General features: G+C 45.8%; 1 protein-coding gene across 5 annotated transcripts in view; it reads right to left on the bottom strand.

The window, feature by feature from the left end:
* Window positions 1-24,619, bottom strand: part of SCLT1 (sodium channel and clathrin linker 1) — a 419,430-nt gene that overhangs the window by 337,059 nt on the left and 57,752 nt on the right. For all 5 annotated transcript variants that reach the window (XM_069242161.1, XM_069242151.1, XM_069242154.1 and 2 more), the window contains one exon: window positions 20,276-20,319. In XM_069242161.1, the coding sequence (XP_069098262.1) occupies window positions 20,276-20,295 (20 nt within the window). In that variant the 5' untranslated portion in view covers window positions 20,296-20,319. The remainder of the gene's footprint in view (window positions 1-20,275; window positions 20,320-24,619) is intronic.

Genomic DNA, 24,619 nt, shown 5'->3' with positions numbered 1-24,619 from the left:
GAGGTTTGACACCGATCTTAATATCAAACTCTAAAATTAACCTTCATACCTATCCATAGGGAAAATGGTATATTTAAGGAAAAATAAATAATAATTTGGAAACCAATGCCAAAAAGTAAATCATCACCAGTATCAAAAAGCACTGGTGAAGCAAAAAGGTTTTGCCGTTCAATGTCATTGCCCATCCTATTGGCTTTGAAAATTCTTTAGTAATGTTATTCATCATCAGCAAAAACGAAAAAATAAATGATTTGCCAATACAGGAAACATTGGAAAATCAAGCAAAATAATGATCAATGCAGAGTGATGACGTGTAGGCATACAAGAACCATCACACACGAGGATGTATGTAAGAGTGATGATATGGTGGCCTTTTTTAATTGTAATTTAACATTCCAAGATGGCAGGCACCAAAAATAGCAACAAAAGCACAGCAAAGAAATCCGAAAAATTAAACAAAGAATGCCACAGGGAAGGCATGGGGGAAGCAGAAGAGAGGCACAGCACGCCAGTCAATGTGGCAGAGGAGCAGAGAGAAGTAGCAGACGAGCCGGGAGTGGGAGCAGGTGAATGAACCCTTTAAAAAAAAAAAAAAAAAGCCAGAAAGGGAGGGGTTAGGAAGGGGCACACAGATGAGCTCGGGAGGAGGATGGGCAGCGTAGAAAGCCTGGGAGCTGGTCTTAAATTGTCATTGCCTGTTATTTTACAGGTAGACACACTGCAATCTTTCACCTCTTCCTCACCAAAATAAACATTTCAACAAAACAGCTCATATTAAATTAAAGTAAATGAGAAAACAAGAAAGCAAGTCAAGTAGCAGGATAAGTGGATGTGGATGAGCTACAATTGCATAGCGAGGTAACGATGGGCGATGTATGCAACCCTTTTTTTTGCTAAAAGTGAATTTCTGTTTGCACGATTAGTTAAAATCATTGCAAAACGTTAAATAAAAAAAATAAAAATAATCATGCAATACAATAATTCAAAAGGCTTCCTGAACATGTTTAAAATATCCGAAAGAAAAAAAAATACACAGCCAGTCCAGGTCGATCATAAATAAAATTCATAAAGATCAATTACAACATTTAAACCCAGATTGTACATGCAGTTACTGGTTAAACAAAGGTAGCATTCAGAAGGCTGTTATCAAACATTGCAGATAGCCAACAGGACCTATAACAATTAAAATGGGAGCCCAAAGCAAAGTGGAAGCGAAAAAAGAAGCTCACTGATCCAAGAGCCTTAAAATTATTTCTTGCTTTGACAGATCTTTAGCTACAGTTGATAGAAAGGAGGATGTGGATTACTCAGAAGCTGGTAAGAGCGGTCTTGAAGGATCAGTCCCCCAAGCAAACTAGTGTAATTATATTTTTGGCCGAGATAAAAAGGGACAGGGTCGGTTTAATCTGAAACGAGGAAAAAGTATAACTCTGATCCAGGATTACTACAGTTGTAGGAAATTAGTCCCCTGGCCAAAGTGATTGAGACCTTAAAAACATCTTGGTGGGGGGAGCTGACTGTTTACCTGCAGTTTTTTTTATTTTATTTAAAAGGACTCTTTTTGGGGGGTGTGACTTGACCACCGTGCAGAATGGCAGCTCCTCTGTGAGCTCCATGGAGTCACAACTGCATCAGAGCACTTGGGGCGAGTGTTGTGAACGTCTTCCCCTCTCTGAATACTGCGGGGGACACTTGGAGTCTTGGGGTGCTTTTGGGGATGACTGGACAGCCCATGTGCACAGTCTATCCTCCACCATGGATTTGTACTGGAAAGACAGGCAGCTCCCAAGATGACGCAGTGCATACTAAAAGAGTTTATGAGGCTTGTGACGGCCTCGAGACACCAGGAACTGGCAAGATTTGTCCAATTCGGGTCGGGTGTGTTGGGGAATGCAGGGGATTTTTGTGAAATCTCAGATACTGCCTAGAATGTTTAGAAAATCGACTTCTGTCCCTGCTGCAAACTACAGAAAACCTAAAAGTAAACAGCTATGCACGGCTGGATGGAAATTCCGGACTCGAATTTTGTGTATGCTCACTATCAATGAACGGCAGAAGCAGGAAAAGTGACAAAGTGAATCTATAGTCATCATAATTCTGCCATGAATGTGGAATTTACCACTAAATAGACACTGCAAAGTTCTTCTGTGAGTGTGGAGTGTACATATCGGTGCGCTCCCCTCACCATGGATTAACGCGTCACTTGACAATTTCTTGTGCTTGTCTCTAAGTGATATTGTTGGACTGGGGGTCCCCTGGTGGTCACACATTCAGAGTCTCAGACATTTATTTTACGGCCTGAGTATGCAACCAATATATGATTTGTCACTATGATTGGGCTACTATCTACACTTCTTAGCTTCGCTATGCTACACGCAGCACTGGCAGATCACCACTGTTAAGGTGTTGGCCTGATGGTCTTAATAGTGGTGGATGGACGTGTTTACAACTACTATCATATGCTTTTTTATGATCCATCCTTTCTTAATAGCGGGTCCTGGAAGACTGTCGACCACTGGACTGAGTTTGTAGAGTGGCCTACATTAGGAGTGCTGGTCTCTATAGGATCTAGATACATCGGCCACTCCATGAATACTCTTCGCCTGGATTCCTGTGTTTGGTGCCATGCCTCTAGACCCCACCTTTTCTGAGCAATTTAAGTATATCTGACAAATTTTGAAAAAGTTCAATGATGTGCACGATATTGCACAAAGTATCAAGACAAAAACAGATCTTCTTTAGGTGGAGGTGGCAGTGATCAGAAGGTACATAAAAGATTTAAATATTAGACTCAACCAGGCCAAAACAAGAGTTAGCAAGGTCGAAGACCGTACCATGGCATATGGGAAACAGACAGCTGATAAGGCTATTTCCTCTCTCAAGCGTAATATAACCTCTAGGGATGATTGCAGTACACGTGGTAATCATAGGATTTGTAGGCTTCCTGAAGGCGCTGAAGAAAAGGCCCCCCTCCTTGGCTACGTTTTTGGAGTCCTGAATTCCAGCTACACTACAGATCCACTTTCATAGAAACTTTGAAATCGAGTATGCACATCAGATCCCCTACTCTAAGACACCACAACCAGTACTCTTTAAACTTCTTCACCAACATCAGGCAGAAACTATTCTGGTCTATTTGAGAAAATGTAAGCACACCTAACAGGGTTACTTGGCAGGGGAATATGATCACCATTTCTCAAAATTTTGAGAAGGACACTGTTACTAGAAGGAAAGGTTTATTTGCCCTCCGAACCAGACTCCCTGAAAGAGACATCTTGCACTCTTTTGCAGGTCCCTCGAGATTTAAAATAATCTATAGAGGAAGAATAAAATATTTTGATAAGCCCATGGAGCTCACTACCTTTTTAGATAATATGTCTGAAACTCATATGGATGAAGACAGTGCTACAGGATCTTCGACTTTTCCTGCCACTTGATTTTTGGGGCTAGATACTATTTATTCTGTACACATTCAGGTGGAATTTTCAGGATACATTTTGACCCGGTGGATCTATTCCCACTGATGGCGGTCATATCCCAGATTAACTCCAGGAGTGATGCATACTGTGTGCCTGACTATACAAAATAAATTGTGTATCATTTGCATTACATTGATGTTATGGTCTGATGGTGGCCTTCTTCACCTGCAAGTTTTCTTTATTTCTGTTTTTTGCTCTAGGTGCTATGCTTCACTATTGTTACATAATTTACCTTTTCCCCCCATCTTATTTTTTATATTATTCAATTTAGTAAAGTTAGGCACTCATTTCATTTGTCTCTTACTGCTCCCAGAGCTAGGTTCTGGATTAGGGGTTATGGTTTCTTTTTTCACCATTTTCTTTTACATATACTGGTTTGATTGAGATGTTCTTTTTATTCTCTTTTTATTCCCTTCTTAACACCAATGTACAACTGTTGCATCTTTATGTCAATATTTCATTTAAAGTCGCATTTGCAAATAGGCATTTTTGTTCTGTAGAGTGTCGCCACGTCTGTTGGGTTCCAGATGACAGAAAATTGACTAATCGTACCTATGTTCTATATGACTGTATATTTATTTGGTCTTATGTATATCTCAATGTTTTATCCTGCCCACTTGAATAATCTCATAATGCAATTTAAATGCTCCGGGTCTTTATTACTCAAACAGGTATGCTATTTAGCTAACATTTATATCATGTTTATATCTCTGGTTTGTTGCCTCACTCTATCTTCAATGATTGTTTTGTTATGTTGCCAGTGTGGCGTATCTCCCCACGTTCCATCCATACACTGATGTTCACACAACCCCTTAGGTTTGCACTTCGTCCCCTAGGACTTCTCCTCTCTTTTTGTAGAGAGGGTTTTTGGATTTGTATTATTTCTAGTTCTTAGGTTCTCTTCTGGTCTTTTCTCATCTTTTCATCCCTCTGTCATGCCATGGGGAATGTCCCACCAAGCCCAAGTAAACATATGCTGTGGCCCTTTGCTTTGGGCACTCGCATTCCAGTTAATGATATCTTCTACACTTTTCCTTTAAGATGACAGATTTAGGCCTGCTCCCCTGCATATGCTAAAAATAATGGTTTGATTACACTAACTACAAAACCTTAACTCTCTTCAATTTCAGCACAACAAGACGATGAGGGCAGGTGGTCCATAGCCAGACTCTACCATAGAGATGGAGAAATGTATACAATTAAATGTTTAAGCCCCCAGTGGCAATGATCCACAATTTTGGCATGCCATTAACTCCAAGGTGACCTCTTTACCACAATCTGCATGCATTATTCTAGGGGTGACTTCAATATACCAATTGAACGAGTTACTTACCTTCGGTAACGACTTTTCTGGGGGATACATTAGCTACCTGTGGATTCCTCACCTAATGAATACTCCCATGGCGCCAGCATTCGACGGAAATCTTCTTACTAGTCTCTGCACGTCAACGAGGACGTCACTCTAGCCCACGCGACGCCGTCTGACGTCATACAGGCAATAAGAGGTCCTCGACGACGTGCGGACGTCAGTACCAATCATTTTTTACGTGCATGAGAACAACCAGGCAATGCAATGAAAGAGCAAGGCAACATCCCATTATATTGTAAAAATACACAACATTGCATGAATAACTGTAAATCTTTTATATATATATATATATATATATATATATATATATATATATAACTCTCTTTTTAAAATATATATACACATCAAGTATATACACAAAGATATATACATATATACATATATATAAATATATTATATACAACATCTATTGCACCCTCAAAGACCAAGAGGAGTGCACTCAAGGATTACTTGGTAAGACCAGAAAGGCAACGGGGAGGCGGGTGGGACCGTGAGGAATCCACAGGTAGCTAATGTATCCACCAGAAAAGTCGTTACCGAAGGTAAGTAACTCGTTCTTCTGATGGATACAACTACCTGTGGATTCCTCACCTAATGAATAGAGTCCCAAAGCAGTACCACGCCCGGCGGTGGGTGCCTAAATGGTCAAACCAAGAAATCCTGCAGCACTGACCGTGCAAAATGGCCGTCTCTTCTAACCTCAGAATCCAAACAGTAATGTTTTGCAAAAGTGTGAAGGGACGACCAAGTTGCGGCCTTGCAGATGTCGACCACAGGAACACCCCTGGCCAAGGCCGAAGTGGCCGACTTAGCTCTGGTGGAATGAGCTCTAATGCCCTCAGGAGGATCCTTCTTTGCCAAAGAGTAACAGATTTTAATGCAAAGAACAACCCACCTGGATAGTGTTCTCTTGTGGACTGCCTTTCCTCTCCTCTTGCCCACGTATCCAATAAACAGCTGATCCTCCAGCCTGAAATCCTTTGTTCTATCAATAAAGAAGCTCAACGCTCTCTTTGGGTCCAGACGGTGCAGTCTTTCTTCCTCTTTGGAAGGATGAGGCGGAGGATAGAACGTGGACAAAGTAATTGCCTGAGCCAAATGGAAGGGTGAAACAACCTTCGGGAGGAAAGCAGCCTTGGTCCTCAACACCACCTTATCCCCATAAAAAGTTGTATAAGAGGGCTTTACTGATAAGGCCTGCAACTCACTCACTCTCCTTGTTGATGTTATAGCTATCAAGAAGACTGTTTTTAAAACCAAATACCTTAAGGGGCAAGAATGCATAGGTTCAAAAGGGGACCCCATAAGGAAAGTCAGGACCAAGGACAAATCCCATTGCGGCATAACGAATGGCTTTGGAGGATATTTATTTAGAAGACCTTTCAGGAATCTGATAACAATAGGGGATTTAAATAAAGATGGTTGGTCTGGAAGACATATGAAGGCTGACAAGGCCGATAAATAACCCTTAATGGTAGCCACGGCACAACCTTTCTGCGCTAGAGACAGAGCAAAAGACAAAACGTCCGATAGAGGAGAATGCAAAGGATCAATCTGCCTCTCTCCACACCACGCAACAAATTTAGACCATCTATTAGCGTAGATAGATTTAGTGGAGTGTCGCCTGGCCGCTAATATAACATCCACTACCTCAGGCGGGAGAGAGAAGGAACTCAGGTTGCCCCGTTCAATCTCCAGGCATGTAGGTGCAGACTCTGGAGGTTGGGGTGTAAAACCTGCCCCTGCGACTGCGAGAGGAGGTCTGCCCTGAAAGGGAGACGGAGCGGAGGGCACATTGAGAGTTGGAGAAGGTCGGAGTACCATACCCTCCTTGTCCAATCCGGAGCTATTAGGATGACTAGAGCCCGGTCCTGGCGAATCTTCCTCAATACTCGAGGAATCAAGGGTATGGGAGGAAACGCGTAAAGCAACTGGCCGCACCAGGTTATTTGAAACGTGTCCCCCAACGCTCCCTGCATCGGATACTGGAGGCTGCAGAACAACGGACAATGCGCGTTCTCTCGAGTGGCAAACAGATCTACCCGAGGAAACCCCCACCTCTGGAAGATTAAACGGACTTGATCTGGATGGAGACGCCACTCGTGGTCTGCCGAGAAATGGCGACTGAGACTGTCCGCACGCACGTTCAAGACTCCGGCCAGATGGTTTGCTATCAAGCAAATCTGATGGTCCTTTGCCCAGGACCATAGTCGAAGAGCTTCTCTGCAGAGAAGGTACAACCCCACTCCTCCCTGCTTGTTTATGTACCACATCGTGGTAGTATTGTCCGTTAGGACCTGTACCGACTGACCACGAAGGGAAGGGAGGAAGGCCTTGAGAGCCAGACGTACAGCCCGTAACTCTAACAGATTGATGTGAAACATCTGTTCCTCTGGAGACCAAAGACCTTTGATCTCCAGATCCCCCAGATGAGCTCCCCACCCTAGAGTGGAAGCATCCGTTATGACTGTGGCCACTGGTGGCGACTGCTGGAACGGCTTTCCTTGTGAAAGATTGTTGCTTGCAATCCACCACTTCAAATCCACAGCAGCATCTCTGGAGATCTTGACAGTACCCTCTAGATCCTCTTTGTGTTGAGACCACTGCCTTCGGAGGCACCACTGAAGAGCCCTCATGTGCCAGCGAGCATGCGTGACCAACAGAATGCAGGAGGCAAAAAGACCGAGCAGACGAAGGACCTTGAGAACTGGAACTACCGCTCCATTTTGAAACATTGGAACCAAATCCTGAATATCTTGAATCCGCTGAGGCGGAGGAAAGGCCCGACCCAATGTTGTATCCAGTACTGCCCCTATGAACAGGAGGCGCTGAGAGGGCTCTAGGTGAGATTTGGGATCGTTCACCGAAAAACTCAGGTCGAACAACAACTGGGTTTTTGACTGCAGATGATGCGACACAAGCTCCAGGGACTTGGCTTTGATCAACCAGTCGTCCAAGTAAGGGAATACTGCTATCCCCTTCCTTCTGAGTTCTGCCGCAACCACCGACATCACCTTCGTGAAGACTCGAGGTGCTGAAGTAAGACCAAACGGAAGGACCGCAAACTGATAGTGTTGCGATCCCACCACAAACCGGAGATACTTCCTGTGTGACTTGAGTATCGGGATATGAAAGTAAGCATCCTGCAAGTCGACAGACACCATCCAGTCTTCCTTGTTCAACGCCAAAAGCACCTGTGCTAGGGTCAGCATCTTGAATTTTTCCTGCTTGAGGAACCAATTCAAGATCCTCAGGTCCAGAATTGGTCTCAAACGACCATCCTTCTTGGGAATCAGGAAATACCTTGAGTAACATCCTCGACCCCTTTCCTGCTCTGGGACCAACTCCACCGCGCCCTTGGAAAGGAGGGCTTGTACCTCCTGTTCTAGCAACAGGAGGTGTTCTTCTGAACAATAAGAAGGGCGGGGCGGGATGAGGGGCGGGAACTCCCGAAAGGGAAGGGTGTAGCCTTTTCCCACAATACTGAGAACCCAAGTGTCCGTTGTAACAGTCTTCCATTTGGTGAGAAAATGCTGTAATCTTCCCCCTACAGGAGAGGAGTGAGTGGGAAATGGTGGAAGCCTAAGGCTGCTTCCCCTGCTGCACCCCGCCAGAGGATGAGGAAGAGGCAGAGTGCTGCTGAGAGGCTCCTCTGGTGCGGACCCTACCTCTCCCCCTGAAAGATCTATAGGGATGGGAAGAGGCAGGTTGCTGATATCTTCCCCGAAAGGAAGAGGAGGAAGAGCCACGCCCAAATCCACGAAACCTCCTGAAAAATCTGGAAGAGGCCGTGGAAGAAGGAGCTTGGAGCCCTAACGACTTAGCCGTGGCCCTGCTTTCCTTAAAACGTTCCAAGGCCGAATCAGCCTTGGCTCCAAACAGTTTGTCCCCATCAAACGGGAGATCCAACAATGTGGACTGTACATCTGCAGAAAAGCCCGAGTTACGGAGCCAGGCCTGTCTCCTTGCCACCACAGTTGTGCCCATTGCTCTGGCTACCGAGTCGGTGGTATCCAGTCCCGTCTGGATAATCTGGGTCGCAGCAGCCTGGGCATTTGAGACAAGATCCAAAAGACCCTGGGGAAGCTCTGTAAACGATGAGGAAATGTCATCCATCAGAGCATGAATATACCTCCCCAGGATACAGGTTGCATTGGTGGCTTTTAACGCCAGACTGCAGGACGAAAAAATCTTCTTCGACTGCGCCTCTAGCTTCTTTGAATCTCTGTCCCCAGGCACCGTCGGGAAAGAACCAGGCGCTGACTTGGATGAACAGGAGGCCTGCACCACCAAGCTCTCCGGCGTAGGGTGCCTAGATAGAAACCCAGGGTCAGTCGGAGCCGCCCGATACCTCCTGGCCACGGCTCTGTGAACTGCTGGGGAAGATACCGGCCTCTTCCACACCTCTAACACCGGATCCAGCAGAGCGTCATTAAATGGCAACAGAGGCTCCGCCGCAGCTGAGGCCGGATGTAGCACCTCTGTTAAAAGGTTTTGTTTAGCCTCCACCACCGGCAAAGGCAGGTCCAAAAAACTAGCTGCCTTCCGTAACACTGCATGAAAGGAAGCAGCCTCCTCAGTATATTCCCCCGGGGACGAAAGATCCCACTCAGGGGAAGTGTCCAGCCCACTGGCCGACTCCAGTCCACGCAGCCCATCACCCGAGTCCTCTAGCTCTCCTTCCTCCAGGGCTCGTTGGTACTCCTGCTCTTCTAATACACGGAGAGCACGTCTCCTGGAATGAAGTCGTTGTTCAATACGCGGAGTCGACAATGCCTCCGCCGAAGTCGAAGATCGGCGCCGATCTTCAGAAGCCACCGACGCCGCGTCCGGCGCCACAGGTAACTTCGGCACCGACAAAAGAGCAGCTGAAGCAGATGGACCCACCGGAGTCACAGGCCGAAATCCCGACTTCGACGTCGACGGGATGGAAATCCCCGGGGCCAATCCTTCTGAAGCCACCGGAGCGGCCACCGGCGCCGACACTGGCGCCGAGCCCACGTTCCCAAAAGGGAGAAAGGGCATAAAGGATGCCGGCCGAAGAGGCGCAGGATCACCCAAAGAAAAGGCCAAAGGCCCAGCCGGAGCACCCCCTGGAGCCATCTGTTGGAAGATGGCATACATCGCATTCAAGAATGCGGAACTATCGGCTCCAGGGGTGAGAAAAGCCGGATACTGAGGTGCCTGTCTCGGAGGCGACCCCGACGCCGGCCTCGGCGTCTGCGCCGGAGAAAACACCTGAGGCTCCAATACCTCAATCACCGACGCCTGTCCAGGTGAAGTTGGAGACGCCGGAGAGGGCAACGGCGTCGAAGGATGCGGCGTAACCGTGGGACTGATCTCCCATGTCCTTCGGCGCCGATCCGAAGACCTGGAACGAGTCTCCTTCGAATGACGCCGAGATTCTCTACGGCGCCGGGAGTCTCGATGACGCCGATGTCTTGGAGAAGAAGACTTCTTGTGATGCTTCTCCTTCGATTTAGCCATAAACAGCTTCGCCTCACGTTCCTTGAGGGCCTTTGGATTCATGTGCTGGCATGAATCACAAGTCGAGACGTCGTGGTCGGAGCTCAAACACCAAAGGCAATCGGAATGAGGATCCGTCACCGACATCTTGCCTCCACACTCACGACAAGGCTTAAATCCAGACTTTCTCTGCGACATTATTACCACAGCGAAAGACTACGCAGCAAAAATACTCTGTAACCAAAAAAACAGTTGCTCCCTCGAAGATAACCGTTTCGAATGCATGGAAAAAAGGGAACTGACGTCCGCACGTCGTCGAGGACCTCTTATTGCCTGTATGACGTCAGACGGCGTCGCGTGGGCTAGAGTGACGTCCTCGTCGACGTGCAGAGACTAGTAAGAAGATTTCCGTCGAATGCTGGCGCCATGGGAGTATTCATTAGGTGAGGAATCCACAGGTAGTTGTATCCATCAGAAATCACAATTCTTGAAAGACAATCTGTATTTCAATATGGACCTCCCAAAACACAGAAAGATATGCTCAGTCTATGGAAGACCCACTCTTCACTGAATGTTGGCATGTTGCAGAATCTTTCAGGCAGCGATTTTACATTTTTCTCTCCGTCTCACATTTACTTCTCTAGAATCAATTATATTTTGCTTAGCATTGGTCTATCTCAAGATGTTTTAGATTCTACCATAGTGTCTGACCATGCAGGCATTACAATCTCCTTTAAATTCTCTTCTACGTCCACTGAGAGAGGCACATGTCGCATAAACAAAGAGCTTATGGATTCTGAGAAGGCTAGGCTTTGGTTAGATAAGGAAAGCTCACAATTTTTAAAGGAAAATACTGGATTGGTATCTTCTCAGTGACATTACGGGATGCATTGAAATGTGCCACTAGGCATTGAAATGTTCTGTAACAGTCGCTTGGCTAAAAATTATAAAGACATCAAAGCCTCTTTATGTAACCTTGATAAGGCTATTAAATTTAAAACATCTTTATATAGAAATTCCAAAGATCCTTTTCTAATGGCAAAGATAAAGACACTCAACTATAAATATAACTCTGTTGTTTTTAAGAGAGCACACATGGCAGCCCAAGCCTTAAAAAGTAAAAACACTTTTTTTTAAAAAGGCGGCAAATACCTAGCATCTTAATTGAAGTTCAAACACAATAGTTCCACAAAGATTCACAAGGTGGCACTATAACTAAAACTTAAGATATCTTCGAGATCTTTAAAAATAGCTATGCCCCTCTTTAAACCCCGAAGATTGCAGCTACTAGAGAAGCCTCACCAACAACCCTCCACCCGACGCAACCGACCCGAACACAGCCGCCATCAACCTCCATCAATGGATCCTCGACTGCGCTAACACCCTCGCCCCCCTAAAGAAACACACCGCCATCCAAGGAAAGAAAAAACCAGCCTGGTTCACAGATGACCTTACAACCTCCAAAAGCATCTGCCAGAAGCTCAAAAAGAAATGGATCCAAGATCGCACACCCGACAACCTCGCCACCCTCAAAAACGCCAACCGTGAACACCACCAACGGATCCGCGTCGCCAAGCGCACCCATTTCACCGAACGCATCAACAACAACGCCCACGACTGCAAAGAACTCTTCGGGATCGTGAAGGAACTCTCAAATCCTAAAGCCAACTCCAACGACATCCCGCCCTCCCAGAAACTCTGCGACGACCTCTCCACTGTCTTCCACCAGAAAATCGTTACCATCCACGACAGCTTCAACTCCAGCCCACCGCCAGACCCCACCCCCGGCGTCTCCTCCCACGACTGCCGCCTCACCGCCTGGACCCACGTGGACGATGCAGAAACCATAACAACCATGAACACCATCCACTCAGGCTCCCCTACGGACCCCTGCCCTCATCATGTTTTCAACTCGGCAAACGCCACCATCGCCCCCGAACTCCGCAAGATCATCAACCTCTCCTTCTCCTCCGCCACCTTCCCGGACAGCTGGAAACACGCAGAAATCCAACCCCTTCTCAAGAAACCCAAGGCTGACCCCAACGACCTCAAAAACTTCCGACCGATCTCTCTCCTCCCTTTTCCAGCCAAAGTCATCGAGAAGATCGCCAACTCTCAGCTCACCCACTTCCTCGAAGACAACTCAATCCTGGACCCCTCACAATCCGGATTCAGACGAAACCACAGCACTGAGACTGCTCTCCTCGCCGCCACAGATGACATCAGACTTCAAATGGACAAGGGCGAAACCTCAGCCCTCATCCTCCTCGACCTATCCGCCGCCTTTGACACAGTCTGCCACCGCACCCTACTGACCCGCCTCCAGGAAGCTGGGATCCAAGACAAAGCCCTCCACTGGATCTCATCCTTCCTCTCCGACAGAACTCAGAGAGTCCGCCTCTCCCCGTTCCGCTCCAAAGCCTCCAACCTCATCTGCGGCGTCCCCCAAGGATCCTCCCTCAGCCCTACGTTGTTCAACGTCTACATGGCCCCCCTCGCCAAACTGGCCCGCCAACATCATCTCCTACGCCGATGACACCCAGCTCGTCCTCTCCCTGACCAATGACCCGCTCACCGCCAAAACCAACCTCCACGAGGGACTTAAATCCATCGCCAACTGGATGAACATCAGCCGCCTGAAGCTCAACTCCGACAAGACGGAAGTCCTCATCCTCGGGCGCACTCCCTCGGCTTGGAACGACTCTTGGTGGCCCTCCGCCCTTGGTCCCCCGCCCACCCCTGCCAACCATGCAAGAAACCTCAGCTTCATCCTGGACTCCGCCCTCACCATGTCCAAACAGGTCAGCGCCGTCTCCTCCTCCTGCTTCAACACCCTTCGTATGCTCCGCAGAATCTTCAAGTGGATTCCAACAGAAACCAGAAAGACGGTGACCCAGGCCCTCGTCAGCAGCAGACTTGACTACGGCAACGCACTCTACACAGGCATCCCTACCAAAGACATCAAACGACTCCAACGGATCCAAAATGCCTCCGCCCGACTGATCCTCGACATACCCCGCCGATGCCACATCTCCCCACACCTGAGGGAACTCCACTGGCTCCCAGTAGACAAGAGGATCACTTTTAAACTCCTTACCCACGCTCACAAGGCGCTTCACAACACCGGACCCTCCTACCTCAACACCAGACTCAACTTCTACACCCCAACACGCCAACTCCGATCCGCCAACCTCGCCCTAGCCATCGTACCCCGAATCCAGCGCAAGACCTCCGGCGGCAGATCCTTCTCTTTCCTCGCCGCCAAAACCTGGAACTCTCTCCCCACTCCGCTACGCCAGACCCAGGACCTCCTCACATTCAGAAGGCTCCTCAAGACCTGGCTCTTCGACCGCTAAACAGCCTCTCCACCCCCCCCCCCCCACCTCAGCGCCTCGAAACCCTAACGGGTACATAGCGCGCTTTATAAATACTATGATTGATTGATTGATTGAAGCCTGTGCCTCCTTTCTCAAACATATGCCTATGAAAACCCACTCAGATATGGATAATGCACCTCTCAATGCACCAATTGATTCCAGAGAAATCTTGCAAGAGATTAAACTTATTCCAAGAAATAAAGCTCTCGGGCCGGTGGTCTCCCAATTGAGTTCTACAAACCCTTATCCCATTCGATCTTGTGGCCCCTGGAATCAGTGTTTCAGCATTTTGCTCTTTCAGGCTGTGTATCTGCTTCAACCATTGAGGCTACCATAGTTGTTCTCCCTCAGGAGGGGGAAAAAAGACCATCTCGAGACTAAGAACCAAAGACCCATTTCCCTCCTGAAAATTAAGGCAAAAATATATGTGAAGATATTAGTGAAGCCTCTATAATCCCTGGTCTGATTCATCAACCACAGTCTGGGTTTGTTAAAGGTAGACTTGCATGTGACAATACCCTTTTGCTCTGGCTTTAATGGAGAACACTGCCCTCCCTACATCCTCAGCTACCGTAGTCATCGCAATGGACACAGAGAAAGCTTTTTATAAAGTCTACTGGCCTTTTCAGGAAGCAGCACTGGAACGCTTTAACTTGGGTACCTTGTTCTCTTCAATGGTCATGTCTCTATACATCGCTCCTGCAGCTAGAATTAGAATTAATGGTGCACTCTCTCTCTCCCCTCCTTCTACATCAAGGCACTCATTGAGGGCTGTCCTCTATCCCCTCTCTTCTTACCTTTGGCAATAGACCCTTTGCTAGTCCAATTTAATGAGTTTTCTGATATCAAGGGTGTCACTTTCAGTCCGCAAACATTTAAAATAGCCACGTATGCTGACGACATACTAATTTCCTTCAACACTGCGATCCCCAAGTTAACCTCTTTGATTCAAGCTTATGCTGAATTCTCAGACAATACTTTAAATAGTGACAAGACAGAAGTTATGCCCCCCAGCGTTCATTACCATTCCTCTTTTATTAGCCAGTTTGGCCTTCAATGACAACCAAAAATGATAGATTATCTTGGTATCTGGTTCTCCAAAAATCTTTTAGCCTCATTAACTATCAATGAGCAGAAGACCTGAGATATAAAGGAACTTCTGTCCTCTTGGTCCCCAAAATGTATATCACACGAAAATTGGATACTCTGAAGAGGATGACGATTACAACACATGTACATTTTCTGGTCATGATGTTCCCTCTAAATCAGTCATCATATTTCTGTCTCTGCAATTGATGTTAGTTTTGAGTTTTTCTGCGGTGCGACAAAAACATAGAATGAATCTTAAGAAGCTCAGAACGCCACATCCGATAGGGGGATGCAGGCATCCTAATTGGTTCAACTACCAAACAGCTTCTCTTGTTTCTCAGGGGCACACTGGCTAGATACTCATCCTAATTTAACTGTTTCCTGGCTTTTATTAGAATGCCACCTTGTTTCCCTGTACCATGTGATTGTGAGGTTAACAATGAACAATCTGAAACTTTCCCATTCCACGCATATTTTTCTTGACACCATTTGCGCCCTCAAGATGGTGGATAAATTGTCATCTCATATGATATATAAATCCTCAGCCATTTCTCTATGGAATAACCCAAAAACATTAATACTGGTCTCAGCAGAAGTGGGACCTGTATAGGCAGCAAAGGGCATCAACCTGGCATCAGACTTGCTGGAAGATGGAATACTGCTATCATTTGTTTCCCTCCAGGAGAAATACCCTCTTTGAACTATGGATTTTTATAGTTTTGTAAAGATCAAAGCAAAACTAGTCTAGTCTAGTCTAAACTAGATTCTCTATCGCACTAAGTTTCCTTCCCTTTATTCAACAGATGAGAAGAGGTGGCCATATTGCATCTAAAATATATAAAGTACTACTTAGTCCTTCCGTCTTCACCCATCCAAAGCCTTTAGATAAAGTATCTTTACTCACTACGTCTCCCTTATATTTTGGGCTCTAAGTGGCCACTTCTAAAAAAAATTCTTAGTAACAATTTGATTTCTTCTTTATCCCAAACTTGCTATTACACTGCACATTTCTCATACTGGACTTTGTCTAAAATATTTAACCTAAAGCTAATTGAGCCTGACCTTTATTGGCCATGCAACAAAGCTATTGGTACTCCTAACCATATGTTTTTGAGTTGCAAATTTCTTACTGGAGGTTCATGATCGACTTTCCAACATCTTTAAGACCTCCTTTCCTCTAATGGTTCTTCTTGTCATGCTAGGCGAGTATGCTTTGAACCCTTCGCTGAACTTATCTGATGAGTATACAGCTTTGCTGGACTTACTTTTGACAGTGGCAGTTAACGTTATTTTGGTAGACTGGAAGAAGTTCAATAATGTCTCCTTTCATACCTGGTGGGCATGAGATACTTATCTCAGAAGTACACAGAAATGCTTGTCCTTTTCCCCACAGTCTGTTTATTCCCTCACAGTCACTATGACACACCCTTGACAGCTTCATGTCTAAGACATGATGGCCCTTTTCTCAACACACATTTTGAACACCCACAATGGGTGATCCCATTCTTGACATAATGAGGACCCCCTTGGTGTTTTCACTCCCTCGTTTCCTCTTCCCTTCTCCCTGAGCTATTCCCTTATTTTCAGAGATTCATTTATCTTTTTTTTCTCTTGTCAATCCCACGGTCCAATGTCTCTTTGTATCACTCCTTACTTATTATGTCACTCCTCTCTTGTCATGTACTTTTTTGTTAATATCTAGCTCACTTATTCTCCTTTTGCCTTTCAGTTCAACTTTAGATTACATGTTTAAATAGATATGAAGCATTGATGTCCATATGCTATAATTTATGTGATTGGTTGGATGATATCATTTGGTTAATCCCATTTCTGAACACTCAAACAATTACTGTTGAAGTATGTAGCTATGAGGCCTCTAGCTATTATTGATATTCTCTTGTCATGTTCGGCCCTTCAAATAAGTATCTATGACATATTATTTCCTGTCTGTATTTTACTCTGCAAGATCAAACTAATCAAATATTTGGAACGAAAAATATGACTCTTTTTGGAGCACTCCTTACATAGTTGTTTCTTCGGAAGGTTATAACTTATGGCTTCATCCCAGATTCTTGGAGGGAGAGCTTTCTAAAATACATATTGGGGAAGGGTGAAGAAGCAGATTCAGCTAATAGAATACTATCTTTGCTGGACAGTTGATCAAAGAATGTTACCAGGACTGTGCTAAACTGTCTGGAAAAATGGGTAGATAGCTTCAATTTAATTCCCAGGAAACAAGGGGGGGGGGGGATCAGAATGAACCATTGGAGTACTGCTCACTGCTTTGTTTGTTGGGCTCTAGCAAGAAGAGCAACTGATACCATTGGCAAGTTCTGCTGTTATGTAGATTTACATGCAACCTTTGACCTTGTTTATTGTAATACGCTGTGGTGTAAACTCCATGACTGTAAGATTCACCAAAGTCTCTTAAACATTATTCATCTGTTATATGAACAGAATTGGGTGAAAGTGGATCCCAACAGCTGTGGAGCAGAAAAAAATTGCTCATATCAGACAGACAGACAGACAGACAGACAGACAGGTTTGTCTGTTTGCAGTACTGTTCTAGCACCAGTAAATCCTATTGGGGATGAGATTACACTTTATAATTACTTTACATTCTACAATAGATATCAGAAAAATGACTGAAGCAAAACCTGGTCTTGTGTGTCAATCAATAACAGCTATGAAACTTGCTCTCTTAGTGTAGCAGAAACCAACCAGCTGCAACACAGCTTTTTGCAAGATGAGGTTGGGGTCAGATGCACCCAAGATTTGGGGGAGAGAGGGGGATTTTCTTTATCCTTCAGTGACAGAGTTGCAATGGTTTTAGGTTTAGTTGGCGAAATCTAGAGAAGATTTTGGGGAAGTGTGAGGTAGCTATGTTAACCAAGGCTTGTAGGACATTGGGATAGCTCTTGCAACATCTTTCTGACACAACTGGGTGGTCACACTGTGGTATACCTTAAGCCTGAAAACTGTAGGAACTTATTTAATTGGCTATGAAGCTGTTGTCAATCACAGACATGCTCATCGTTGAAAAACTGTTGTAAGCCCTCTGTTAGCTTGAGATATTACTCAAACAAAAAGACTGCTGCTGCAACCTGCAATTATTTCCACATGGTCAATAGGAGAATGCAGGGTGAATGTTCTCCAGTTTTATCTTGAAGGGGAAGACCGCTCTAAAGGCTAAGGCAGATAACCTCTTGCTAACCCACAGAAACAAAAGAATTCAGGCTGTGTCCTGGGGATCCTACTTGCCTATAGGAACTTCACTCTTAAAAAGGGAAAGTGAGAAGGTGCAGCAGACAGAGAAACGTCATCCACCTTGAAGACAACTAGCAAAGCAAATCACTGTGGACATTTGACTATGGGTCTGAATAGGACTTTTAGAGACAACATAAACCCATATTTTACCATCCAAGAAGACATTCCTAGGTCGTGACTTACAAACATTTTCATCTTTGGAGATCTGGGAACAGGGTGCCAAAACAACCACAAAAAGATTAAATCTCGCTGGCAACAGGTTCCAGATGTGTCCGCTTAAGTCATTTGACTGTGAAGGTCAAGGCTACTTCAAGAATGTAAAAAAAATGTATAGGGCCCTGTGGAAATCTGTCCCTGCTAAAAACAAAATAAAATAAAAAAATCAAAGTGCAAAGGTTGAATGTTTTACTGGGATTGACCACCAACCAGTCTGTTACCTTACTCCATTGCTGTTCATTCCCAAACGGTGCCAAAATCCCAGTCTATCAGAACATCACACCAGGTTGTACGAGCAACTTATATACAACTCTCTTCCATCAGTGTTCAGCCTTAAAGGGTGTCTATGTAAAATTGAGAATGGCCTAAAAGGAAGACAGATGAGTAGAGCTATGGTCTTCTCCATAAGACAAAATCTTCTGAGGGAAAACGGCAACCCAAAAGTAGCCAGCTATGCCGATATATTCCAACATATGGTATAGTTGTGCATGATCTGCTTGAAAATACAGAGGTGCAAAAGGGAAAGATGAGCTAGAGTGATGCTATGGTAGAGTAGGTTAATGTTAAGTTCTTCAGTGTCACATCACATCTGTCTCTCTCCCGAAAATTACAGATTTTAAGCTTGAGGCATACTAGCATCTCAAGCAACATTAAGCCCTAAGGTCAATGTTCTCCACAGGTGAAGAGTTGTCCGGGGAAGTCCTCAGGATTCACAGAATGTATGTAAAGAGAACATGTGATAGAGGTGTCAAACAGCAGGATAAAATGCATCTGGATTGCTACAATCTTCCTTGTACTCTCATTTAGTGTCTTTAAGTGGAAGGCTTGGCATCTCAGTTAATTTGAGACCCTGTAGCACTTTATCAAAAAAAAAAAACACACGCAACGGTGTTCTCATTGATAAAAATTGAGTATGTTGTAATGTGTCAAGGGTAATTCAGTCATGGCGTCCAGTTTAAAATTACAAGCAAGCACTCCAACAGATCTCAGTCTCTTAAGTATTTGCAAAGGAGGATGAAAGGTGGAGTGTGTCAGCATACCTAAAGGATGCCAGAGGATGGCAATGTATGGGCCCTTTGGTCAAAACGGGGAAAATCACTGTCAAGTTTCTCCACTGGTAGAGGTATCTCCAGCAATGAGGGGCACAAGCTATGCTAAAAGGACACAACCAGTCCCAAACAGAACTGGAAGCCACATATGGCTGTAAAATTCCATGTGTTTGGAACAGCAACATCTGCAGGGATGGTTTCAAAGGTTCCAGAATCAAGATGAACAACTATAAGCAATAGAGTCCACAAGATCCGAAGGCTAGACCAGTCCCACCTGGGATTCAGCATTAGAGGACACTCATGAATTTTAATTCAATAAATCTGAAACTGCACAAGACAGAGATAGTTTGATAGCTTTCAAACTCAGTCTGAGCGTCTGCAACAAACAAAAAGTAGTTCCAAATGGAAGAGTAGAGAGGATATAGAGCAGAGTGTTTCCAGGGGCTCGATGGCAGTAGGTAGGAGCACTTAAAGTGTACTGGACAAGATAATGACTGTACAGCCTCACTACTTTAAGGAAGACTGTTCACATCTTGTAAAAAGGCAAAAGGCACACTTTTAAAAAAATGAAAATGTTAGCAGCTGTACATTAAATTTGAGGGAGAACGATGAACATAAGGAACGAACCAATTAATGTTCTTGCTACCATCCATAATTCCACTGGGCTCCAATTTAAAACACCATAACAAAATATACTACTTTTTCAATGTATCTCACTGGAGACAGAATGTTTATTTTACTCGCAACAGGGAGGAGGGAATCTCATGTTCAGAAAAACTGTTTCCTACAGACCATACCTGTGAGGCTGAAGATGATAAACAAGAGAACAAGCAATAAACACTTTTTTTTTTTTTTTTTTTAACTGAGAACACGCTCCGATATGAGAACACTTTGTGGCAATACAAATATTACATAATACTGTTCTCTCAGGCCAGCTTTGGCACGTTATCAAATCCTTATTACCTTCCATCTGGCGCTGCCATTTCTACTTCTCTCAAAGCAACTTCCTGCAAAAGAGAATTGTGAGTATTATAAATTAAAAATGGCAAACCGTAGCTACAAAATAAATGTCAAACAGAAGATACAAAAGTAAGACTCCTGCTGTATTCCCAGTGCCAATGATCAGGCCTCAAAAATGGACACATTATTCCCTTGATTACTTTGTCAAAAAACATCAGAACTAAAACAACTCTCCCTACACTTAGATATCTTCATTAAATCCACTTACACAAGTATCTCCACACCTTTGAGAGAGATGCAGAAAACAAATATTTCAAAAATAAAAAAAATCCACATTTTTGTTTTTTAAACATTACTCGTCTAACGACAATATTTCTTTTCTTCGGAAACTCGGAGCACATTTAAAGTAACGAATGAATGCGTACAAGGATCCTTTTTTTAAGTCGCAGCTAAAAACATCTTGTTGTATTTTTAAAAAAATATTCTTTATTGAGTTTGTTAAGTAAGCAACAACAAATGACCAATATTCACAGGTAAGCTTACATTATCACCAACACTGTAGCAGTGCACCCTGTGCTTCAAATTACATTGTTCATCTTATCTGGTCCAGAACCTGGGCGCTCTAGCAACAATACTCCAAAAAGCACAAGGCAATGAAAAGGGATTAATCTTGCAACTTAACCTGTGAAGGTCATCCCATGGAGGAAAAACCAGGGAAGGGGAGGTCTGAGGGGGGGGGGGGGGGGGGGGCAAGGGGGGTGTAAGGGATTCCAGCACCACCAGCAATATCAGTCAAGAGGTGTGCGCTAGCCCATCACTCAGGGAAGATCCAGCAGGGTGGGGCTGCACATTTCCGCACCTACAGCTAAATCACAGGCTTAAGTTAGAGTCATAAGGTATATCTGGAGGGGTGCCTACACATTAACTGGACGAGAGCTTGGTGGCATCATCTCCCAATAGGCCGTCAGTTGCTCCTGACAGTACGCCTTATCTCTCAACAAATCCATCCTGCAAGGCACCTGCCTCCTTCCCCAGCACATTGCCACTCTGCGCTTCGCCAGCACCAATAGCAAGCCCACTAACTTCTTAAACTCAGGCCGACTCTCCTTTACATACCCCAGGACAGCGAATTTGGTGGTGCGTGGTGCCTTTGTGACACCCATTTCCTAAATTGAGCCCAGTGCCTCGTTCCAATAACCCCTCAACCCACCGCAGCTCCAGGAAATCCACATCAGGCGCCGAGCATCTAATGCAAGTTGCATCCGCTCTAGCACCCCTCCTCCAAAGGCGCTTAACGAATAGTGTATGCGGTTCAGAAACTTAAAATGGATTAAATGCAGGCTGTAATTGTGTGAAAGTTCGCGCATTTGAGCACAGCAATATGGACGGACATCATCTGGGAGGGCCTCACCCAGGACCGTCTCCCATTGCAACCTAGCCTTGGTGATCGCCGAGGGTGCTGATGCCTGCATACTAGCATATGGACCGGTGATGAGGGAAATCCGGGTAGCGGGCACGCACCTACGCTTTAATCTACAGGTATGTTAGGCAATGCAGGGCGGTACTATGGGGTTCGCAGAGCGTGGCCTCCAGGGAGATAAACAAGCCCACTGGGTACCATGACCCCAAGGTTGTCAGTTTCATGTTGCGGAGTTGCGCGCAGATCTCTCCCCTCTCCAACAACTGCGTTCTCTGAAGTTCTAGCACTGCATCGAAGGCACATACATCTCCGAAGCCCCTGTCCCACGAAGGAGCAGCCACCAGGCCCACGCTGAGCACGTGACCGTATCAATGCTCATCCCCTGCGGCTTTGGCAGGCAATAACTAGCGCCTGTGAGTCTGAATGGCCATATGGAGTCATGTTACGGAGTCAGATGCAACAAGTATCGGATCGGAAGAATACGAAAATGCGCGAAATGTGCCTGGCCCATTTATAGTATAATTCCAGGACTGGGGCCGCCAGACCATCCATCTTGTAGGGTTGAGTTCGCATTTCCCATGAGATTCTTAGCTGCTTACCCACCCAGACAAGCGTTATAAGTAGCGATCTGAGCTGCTTTAGGAAGCTAGCTTTAAAGATGAGGGGAATATAGATAAACAAATGTAAGAAGATGGCTCTGTATATAATATCTCAAAGTGAGGGATAGTGTGCACAGATTCCAGGGGTTCCCCAAGAGGATTGACAGAGGCAATAATAGAGAATACTAATGCTCTATTTGTGGTAGCGTGGTCGAGCAGTTAGGCTTATCAGAGATAAGTGTTCAGCATTTGTTGTACACACACAGGCAACACACACTCAAAGACTTAACTCCAGGCCAATAGGTTTTTAAATAGAAAAATATTATTTTCTTAATTTATTTTAGAACCACAAGATTCAGATTTCAAGTAAGTACATAAATTGTAAGGTACTTGGCATAGGTAAATATAGAGCTTTGAATGAAAAACAGTAACTATTTTAAAAGTGGACACAGTGTAAAATTCAACAGTTCCTGGGGAGGTGAGTAAAGGTTAGTTTGTCAGCTAAGTAAAGCACTTACAAGTTCAGTCTCCGGGGTATAGGCAGCCCGCCGTTGGGGGTTCAAGTTAACCCCAAACACCTGGCACCAGCAACACAGGGCCGGTCAGGTGCAGAGGTTAAAGAGGGGCCCAAATAGCATAGGTGCCTATGGAGACTAGGGGTGCTCTGCTTCCAGTCTGCTAGCAGGTAAGTACCTGCATCCTCGGGGAGCAGACCAGGGGGTTTCGTAGAGCACTGGGGGGTCCCAAACAGGCACACAAAATACACCGTCAGCGGCACAATGGCGGATGGGCTCAGTGTGCAAACAAGGCGTTGGGGTTTGTTTTGAAATCAATGGAGGGACCTGGGGGTCACCCTGGCGATGCAGGCAGGGCACGGGGGGGAATCTTGGGCTAGCCACCGACTTGGCAAAGATGAGGGCCGCCTGCTAGTCACTCCTGCACTGGTAGTTGGTTCCTCTCGGGCCTGGGGGCTGCAGGAGCAGTGCTTCTAACAGGCATCGGGTTCTCTGTTACTGGGCAGTCGCGGTCAGGGGGGTCCTCCGGATTCACTCTGCTGGCATCATCGTGGGGGTGCAGGGAGGTTGTCCAAGGTTGGACACATCGTTGAAGTCGCCTGAGGGTCCTCTTGGCGGTGTTGGTTTCTCTGGACACAGGCCGGGGACGTCGGGTGCAGAGTGGTGGGGACTCAAGCTTCAGGAGTGAGGTGAGAGACTGTTTAAAGATGGTTTCTTCTCGTTGCTTTAAATAGAGCCACTGTCCACAGGAGTTTCTTGGTCCTTTGGCGTTGCAAGGCAGTCCTTTGAGTCGGCAGAGGTCGCTGGGCCCGCTGGATGCGTCACTGTTGCAGGTTCTTTGAATCTGGAGACAGGCCAGAAGGTCTGGGGCCAAAGCAGTTGTTGTCTCCTTCTTCTCTGCGGGGTTTTCAGGTCAGCAGTCCTTCTTCTGGTTAAGTCATCAGTAATCTAAAATCCTGGTTTCAGGGTCACCCCGAATACTGAATTTAGGGGTGTTTTAGGGTCACAGGGCAGTAGCCAATGGCTACTGTCCCAGAGGGTGGCTACACCCTCCTTCTGGCTTCTCCCTGTGGGGAGGGGGGGCACATCCCTAATCCTATTGGGCTAAATCCTCCATGCCAAGATGGAGGATTTTCTAAGGAAGGGATCACCTCAGCTCTGGACACCTTAGGGGGCTGTCCTGGCTAGAGGGTGACTCCTCCTTGTTTTTCTCATTCTCTCCTCCGGACTTGCTGCCAAATGTGAGGGCTGTGTCTGGGGGCGGGCATCTCCACTAGTTGGATTGCCCTGTGGCGTTGTAACACCAGGCTGCAGTCTTTGAGGCTCACAGTCAGGTGTTACAGTTCCTTCAGGGAGAGGTGTGAGGCACCTCCACCCAAGGCAGGCTTTGTTCCTGGTCACAGAGTGCACAAAGGTACTCACCACCCCATGTGGCCAGAAACTAGTGTGGAAATGGCAAGCCGGCAGAGACCAGTCAGCCTAGCACTAGCAGTTGGGCTGGCAAGCAGGTCTGAGTGCATTTCTCAATAAATCTCACACTAGCATCAGTGTGGATTTATTGTGCTGAGAAGTATGCTACCAAACTTCCCAGTATTCAGTGTCGTCATTATGAACTGTGGAGTTCATGTTTGACAAACTCCCAGACCATATTCTCTGTATGGCTACCCTGCACTTACAATGTCTAATAATTGGCTTAGACACTGTAGGGGCATAGTGCTCATGCAGCTATGCCCTCACCTGTGGTATAGTGCACCCTACCTTAGGGCTGTAAGGCCTGCTAGAGGGGTGGCTTACCTATGCCACAGGCAGTGGG

The sequence above is a fragment of the Pleurodeles waltl genome, chromosome 1_2 (assembly GCF_031143425.1).
Source record: "Pleurodeles waltl isolate 20211129_DDA chromosome 1_2, aPleWal1.hap1.20221129, whole genome shotgun sequence".
NCBI classification, from domain to species: Eukaryota; Metazoa; Chordata; class Amphibia; order Caudata; family Salamandridae; genus Pleurodeles; species Pleurodeles waltl.
The sequence above is the reverse complement of the archived record's forward strand: the minus strand, read 5'-3'. Positions and strand labels throughout refer to the sequence as shown.